Source organism: Pangasianodon hypophthalmus, chromosome 15, assembly GCF_027358585.1.
Source record: "Pangasianodon hypophthalmus isolate fPanHyp1 chromosome 15, fPanHyp1.pri, whole genome shotgun sequence".
In the NCBI taxonomy this organism is placed as follows: Eukaryota; Metazoa; Chordata; class Actinopteri; order Siluriformes; family Pangasiidae; genus Pangasianodon; species Pangasianodon hypophthalmus.
Window position 1 is genome coordinate 24,641,217 of NC_069724.1, and position 7,804 is coordinate 24,649,020.

Below are 7,804 nucleotides of genomic sequence, written 5' to 3' on the forward strand. Positions count from 1 at the left end.
GATGATAGATTTTTATACGTACAAGAATTGATTCCTTTCTGTTTCATATTTTGTATCACATGTTCATGTTATTTTGTGTTGTGTTTATAATCGTCACCTTCAGTCCTTTCACAGTAAAGTCATGATCAATCTGTATAGTGTATCTACTTTTGAAAACTTTTTGTGTATTTTTTTTTTCACAAACAAAAATGAACATTAAAAGAGGGAATAAATGAAAAGAGAGCTGATGTATCTGTTTCTTTAAAAGCATTTTTGAATGTGTGTGTGTGTGTGTGTGCTGTGAAATAGAGAAAACATCCCTTTAATGATCTTATTAATGAATCACAAATTTTTGTAGCCGTGTGTGTGTGTGTGTGTGTGTGTGTGTGTGTGTGTGTGTGTGTGTGTGTAAAATAACTAGCTTTGTATTGCCATCATGACCTTGTGATAATAGACATTGCTCAATTCTAATATTTTCATGGTTGAGCTGTTGATAGATATCAGATTTTTAGCCTCCCAGCTAATATCACAGTGATCTAGTTTGTGATTGGTGGTTGAATTTAACTTAAGCTCCGCCCCTTTCGATCCAGATCTGCCCGTCACTCAGTGAAACTGTGATGTGCTTTGCAGCTACAGTTTATAAATCATGGACCGTCAGTCACTTGGCTCTCTGACAATAATCTTTATTTATTTATTTTTTTTTAATTTTGTTTGTTTATATTGCTACATCATACACAATATTTACAAACCAAACTGGACACTTCTGGAGCAGCGATAAGAGGTCCGTCTGTGTGTAAATAAGTCCTGGACCGCACTCATCCGCTTCATCCCTCCATCCTCAGCACAGGCGTCCGATGTCGTTCTTGGTGCAGCCCTGACTGCAGCAGAGCCCCGCCAGGCCGAGCGAGTAGTTACGCCTCTTCCGGTCCTCGCGAAGCCAGCCGAGGTCTAAACTCCTGACACGATCGCCCCTTAGTGGCCCGGAGGAGAAGAGCGAGTCCAGCCAGCTCCTCTGCACTTCCTCAGACAGACTCGACTCGTCTCTGGTGTTCCTCTGAGCTCCCATGGCCTGGAGGAGGTCACTGAGAGAGGAGGAGGAGGAGGAAGAGAGGATGGAGGATCTTTCGTCTGGATCTGCGTCACTGCTTTTTATCCAGCTCAGTTGCTCGTCTCCGTCTGACAAGCTTTGGTAAGAGAGCAGCAGGTCCGGATCTGAGGAAAGGAGATTTTAAAGATGTTTAAGATTTAACCTCTGATCCTGGATCAGTGTAATTACAACAGCTGCAGCATTTATGAATGTGACTGTGTTGAATGTGTGTGTTTACTGTTTATCCCACACACTGTCACACTTTATCACATCAAAACAGCACTAAAATCATATGATTTGATTGATTATTTTCCAATAACAGGACATCTAGACATGTTTTATTCCTCTTATACCACAGCAATTACAGGTAGTGTTGTGGGACCTCGAGGATATGAGTGAGTTCCTGTTGTCACTTACGTTATAGCAGCTATAAACAGCCGTTCCCTCACTAGCTTCTCTTTCTCTCTCTCTTGAAGGTAATATGACGAAAAAACGCAGCTGGTCATGTTACAGAGAAACCGTAAACTCCTCTGTCCTGAAGATTTCTAAAAACTTAATTTACAGCTTTACCTCTGACTGTTACGAAGCTCTGACACTGGAGACTCCTTCCATAAATGTTAAATAAATGTGTCCTTACAGAAAACTTCACCATTGTTCAAGTCTCTGTGATTGAACTTTTTCACTGTAGGGAAACTATAACAAGGGGGCGTGGCTTATTTGTTAAAAAAAAAAAAAAAGCTGTCAAATAACATCATTGTGATTTTTTTTTTTTTTTTTTTAAATCCAACACAAACATGTTCACATGATGTGCACAAACAGTCAGAAAGGAAAAAAGCTTTATCTTTGGATCAGAATATAAACACTATCGTACAAACATCATAATTAGATGAGTTTAGTCTGATTCATTTTGGCTAATATTAATAATTCTACATGCAGGATACTGATTTATTAATGTTTAGATTAAAAAAAAAGATAAAGAAAGAGATAAACATCCATCGATTTGAATTATAAAATTTCAGTGTTCTTATTTCTTTATTTAAAAACAGTCAAATTCCTTAATTGTAATTTAAATAATCGCAAGATTGGTCTGTTTTTTGTAAAGTTTATAGATTATTCGATTACAAAACCAGAGAGGAAGAGAGAAATAATATAAAAGATGTGTTTAAAAACAGTTTAAAATTAAAGAATTGATTAAATAATTGAACTTTTAGCTTGCAGCAGTCACCCAGTGTTCATGTTTGATGATTTTTTGTTTGTTTGAGAGAGAGAGAGAGAGAGAGAGATAGAGAGAGAGAGAGAGAGAGAGAGAGGAAACGTGTCCTGTGCTCCCAGAGAAAGCTACGCCTCTCATTTTGAACATCTTTAACGTCTTTAAAACCCGCTGCTGTGATGACAGAAGCAAAACCTGAGACTCTAAACACGTCACCTGTCGCTTAGCTGTCGTAACTAATTAACAGACGCTCAGATACACACCATAATTAATTAACGATCATCACTCGTTAGTGTAGAAGATCAATCTGCTCATTAACATCACGCTCTCTTAACTCAGTGTTAATTATCATTTCATTCACCTGTTAAGACTTTTTGTGGAACTTCATAAAAGTTATATTCTAAAAGTACATCATAATTCCCTTGTATAATCATTTAATTAACTGAATTTAATCATTTAATGAACAAAACTACTCATTAGATATCAGCAAATACTTTACAAATTATGTAAATTTGTAAAACATTTTACAAATTATTGTAAAACATTATTACAAATAATGTAGCTTAACAATAGAGAATTATAGGTGAAATATTTTTAAGCTTTGCATGACAAAACTAGAATCTCTTTATTATTATTATTATTATTATTATTATTATTATTATTATTATTATTAATTTAGCTTACAAATTAGACAAATGTGTGTGACTTATATATATAATTTTATATTTGGTCTGAATTTATTTTATTTCACCGTGCAGCACTTTGGCTGAAGCTTAAACATCCAAAAGAAATAAGACCAAAAATAAAAAACTAAAACATTCAGTTCAGTGTCAGTTTTTCATCTTATAAGAAAATATTAAAGGATAGAAAGCAGTTTAAAAAAATAATCAGTATATGATACAGGCTGATTTTGCGTCCGGTCTCAGAAATGAAGGTATCTAACGGTACTTTTTTTTGGACCACAGTGGGGACGGGTTCTGCACCGCAGATCTTTTACCTGGAAATGTTTAAAATAGTTGAAGGTACATAACTGGACCTGAAGCACCACAAAAGCTCCAAAAGCTAATTAAAGGTACTTTGCAAGGTAAAACACACACACACACACACACACACACACACACTAATGATACAAAGGTGTGCAAAGGTGCAGAAGTACAGTCTGGTAACTTTATTTCTCAGAAGATATCAGCTGAAGTAAAAAACTTTAAAAGTTTTATTATAGTATTTGACTTGTTTCTAGTCAGTGTGTGTGTGTGTGTGTGTGTGTGTGTGTGTGTGTGTGTGATGAGACTCACCCGGTCCCGGTAGCTCCAGGTCGATGGCTCGCCGCCACCGCGACCCTCCGCAGGTGAAGATGACGGCGCGGATGAACTCTCTCCCGCACAGCTTCACTCCGTAGTCCCGCTGCTGCACCGCGCGCGCACGCGCACACACGCACAACAGCAGCAACAGCACCGGGATCAGCAACCGGGACATGACTGTCGACTCAGCGCTCACTCACTCACTCACTCTCTCTCTCACTCCCTCACACACACACACACACGCGCGCGCTCGCCCGCCCGCCCGCTCGCTCGCTCACGTTCTCACTCTCTCCCTCTCCGTCACTCACCGGCACGCACGCGCGCGCACAGATACCGGGCCAGAGTGTCACCCACCGCCGCTTTATAGGCAATAGGGCCCCGTGACGTCACGCGGCCCGCCAGACGTTCCTCCTAAGCCCCGCCCATCACCTCATCTCCCACTTTACCACACAGAATAATAATAATAATAATAATAATAATAATAATAATAATGATGATGAACAGTGAGATGAGCACTCAGGGCAAGTTTATACCTGTATTATTAACCACAACTAAACTAATATACTAATATACTAATATAATTATAAATACAGATCAGCTGATATATTTATATATATATTAGTAAGTTTTGTCTGAGAAGACTAAATGAACAAATTCTTTATTTTCACCAAAATGCAGTAAAAGTTTTTTACTAACAGGAGTGTTTCTTTCAGTGACGTCATTTTATATAACAATAATAACTGACCATTTACACAGAAAATAACTAACATTTAAAATGCTCTGGGTGGCGCGCGCGCACACACACACACACACACACACACACACACACACACACACACACACACACACACACACACACCTATCTATCTATCTATCTATCTATCTATCTATCTAGATAGAGAGACAGATAGATAGATAGATAGATAGATCTATCTGATAGACCATTATCTATCTAGATAGAGAGACAGATAGATAGATAGATAGATAGATAGACCGATAGATAGATAGATATATAGATAGACTGATAGATAGATAGACAGACAGACCAGTAGACAGATAGATAGATAGATAGACAGACAGACAGACCGATAGATAGATAGAGAGACAGACAGATAGAGAGACAGGTTTATTATTGTTTATTTGTTGATTCTCAGCAGCACACAGTAGAGATTTTACACAACACCATTTTACAGAGCGCACCAAAAGAGCCGAGGGAACTTCGTAACCATCAGTGTGTGTGTGTGTGTGTGTGTGTGTGTGTGTGTGTGTGTATACACACAAATCTCTCTCTCTCACACACAAACACACACACACACACACACACACACTACAGAGGAGCGCAGAGCAGTGCCACACCCTCACACTGCTTTCCTAAAACAAAATGTGATGTGTGACTCTGTAGAACACACTGCTCCTCTGCTCATTGATTAAACACACACACACACACACACACACACACACACACACACACACACACACACACACACCCCTGATCAGATATCAGAGATTCACCACGACAGATGACAGCAGAGTCCCATCTGTGTTTACAGCTTGTAAAAAGAAAGGAACATCACATGTGTGTGTGTGTGTGTGTGTGTGTGCACGCACATAGATATATATATATATATAAAACACAAGCGCACACTGACAGAGTGACACATCAGACATTTTAGGTCAGACGTTTACATTGATATAAAATAGCAAAAATGACATTTAGGAAAATACCAAACGTGAGCCGTGTTTTAGCTACTGATTAGCAAATTAGCTTCGTATAATATAAAGGTGCAGTTTGTAATATTTCAGTGTTTCTTGAGCTGTAATAATTAATACAATAACAGAATTTCAAAAGATGCTTCATAAAAACATGATTCTCAATATTGCTAGTTTTTAGCTGTTTAAAGTCATGAACTTAACCCCACCCCTTTTTTTCACCCATTCACAAGGCATGTGTAATTTTAATAAAAGTCAGTTAGGGTAGAATTGAACTAAAAAAAATAATTAAAAAAATCAAATATTGTAATTGCAATGGGGGAGGGGGGATGAAAATGACAGATTGCTCCTTTAAATTTTGTAATAAAGCTTAGTTATTATATTTTTCAAATAATACAAGGGGGAAAAAAAAGAAACTGCAGTGTGTGAGGTCCGAAAGTGAATTAACCGAATTAGTCTCGTGAACTGTGCACGTATCGTAACATAATCAGAACATAATCCAAGCAGAAAGTTAAGCGTTCGAAGGTAAAAAGGTGTCACTTCGGCTTTTCTACGTAGCTAACACTGCACATTTATATTAGAATCAACCAATCAGAGTCGAGATTTCATTCTAATCCGTTTTTGTGGCCAAAATGTCAGGCTGAAGACTTTCCAATTAAAGATTTATCCATGATTCTTTATCTACCACTTAGCTAGCTGAGCTGAGCTGATCGATCAGAGCGATCGGGATCAAACTCATGATCGATAGGTATACGTTTAAATTCTGATGAATTAAAAACCTCATCAGAGAACAGAAACATTTTCGTTATCACATCCCCCCGCACACACACACACTTCCCGACTCACTAGTGCTAAAAGCGTCCCTCATTTCTCCGAGAGAGGAGGGAGGTGGGATTTTGCTCTGCGCGCTTTCTCGATGCTCTCAAACGTCGGCGGTCCGTGAGGCAAATTCAGCCGATCCGCTTCAGCCAGCATGACGCTCTCGGCTTCCTCTGCAATCACAAAACGCATCTCAGGAGTTAATAACGACTGACCGCATGAATACACATTCTAGACAAAAATAAACCCCAAAATAATGAGAAACTCTGCTCTAATAAAGAGCTCAGGGGGTTGGGGTATTCTTTAATAGTTTACAGAAAGATATCGCATTATAGCGCGATATCAGAGACGCGCGACTATGAGAACACTTTCGTCAGCTCGCTAATAATAACCGAGTAAGCTAAAACAAATACTAATTGAAATGCTAATTGAAGCACTGAAGAAGAAAATGCTGCCGTGCTTCTACATTCACTTTCTAATTATCGAAGGATTTGGGGGGAAAAAATAAGCAGATAATTTGCAGATAATTTCCCGAAACTACATAATTCATAATTTCCAGAAGCAGCAAGTGCTGGAACACGCGAGTCTTTACGTCATCGCTAAATAAAAAAACGCCATCAAATGGAGAGTATATCGAAGTTTCACGAACCGGCTTCAGTTCTTTTTCAACCCCATTTTCAGGTCTCAAATTTCTCACGGCTCAACAAACAGAGATTGTTAATGTTAAAATGAACAAAGAAATTTATAACAATGTTTTAAATAAAATACATTTTGTAAAATTAAGAATTAAATGAATACATTAAAATATTTGCAAAAGCATTATCCTGGAAAACAAATCAAATAAAACAAATAAATAAAACATATAATTAAATAAAAATGTCTATCAAGCACACACTTTTCCTGGAAATATAGACAGACAGACAGACAGACAGTTAGATAGATAGATAGATAAATAGATAGATAGATAGACAGACAGACAGACAGACAGTTAGACAGATAGATAGATAGATAGATAGATAGACAGACAGACAGACAGTTAGATAGATAGATAGATAGATAGATAGATAGATAGACAGATAGATAAATACATATAGATAGACAGGCAGATAGACAGATAGACAGACAGATAGACAGACAGATAGATAGTATTTATTTAATAATATGTAAATTTTTTTATTTTGTAGGCCCAGTATGTTGAAAACTCACCACACAATAACTTTACTATTTAATCATTAACACTCAGTAACATAAATGTTATTTCTGATGTTTTTGTGCATAAAGATTTCTCTCCTACGCTCGCATCGTCAGGGCAACACGTCACATTTAACTGATCAAAGAGTGAAATATTGCACATTCTTTTATGAGCCGAGGCCACGACAGTGAACGCTGTGCACACACTCGGCGTGTGTCCCGGGAGCGCCGTGCCTCGTGCGTCGCGCCGCAGCTTATTAAAGTCCGGTGACGGAGTTCGAAAGCACGTTTCTTATCTCGGCTCCGGGGGCGAGAGGGCGCTGAACCCTGCGGCGCAGAAACAAGCGCTAGCAGTTGGGTCGGTCGCGTTAGTGGAGCGTTTTACCGCGTGCAGGATGTGGAGCGTTCATTTCTGTGCTTTCTGCTCTGATGTGGTGATTATAATCTGCAAATATCTCTAATTATTATTATAAAGGTTCATTACTGCAGTATACGATCACGTCATGT

The 7,804-nt window shown here is 38.3% G+C and overlaps 2 protein-coding genes across 2 annotated transcripts in view; both read right to left on the bottom strand.

Annotated features, from left to right (window-relative positions):
• Positions 1 to 640: 640 nt before the first annotated feature.
• Positions 641 to 3,813, bottom strand: rln1 (relaxin 1). The gene is made up of 2 exons (XM_034311406.2): positions 3,572 to 3,813; positions 641 to 1,191 (listed from the first exon to the last, which is right to left on the bottom strand). The coding sequence occupies exons 1-2, from the start codon at positions 3,750 to 3,752 to the stop codon at positions 818 to 820; spliced, it is 555 nt and encodes a 184-aa protein (XP_034167297.2). The 5' UTR covers positions 3,753 to 3,813; the 3' UTR covers positions 641 to 817.
• Positions 3,814 to 4,698: 885 nt separating this feature from the next.
• Positions 4,699 to 7,804, bottom strand: part of plgrkt (plasminogen receptor, C-terminal lysine transmembrane protein) — a 19,870-nt gene continuing 16,764 nt past the window's right edge. Inside the window, exon 5 of the mRNA XM_034311485.2 lies at positions 4,699 to 6,279. Coding sequence (XP_034167376.1) covers positions 6,152 to 6,279 — 128 coding nt within the window. The 3' untranslated portion in view covers positions 4,699 to 6,151. The remainder of the gene's footprint in view (positions 6,280 to 7,804) is intronic.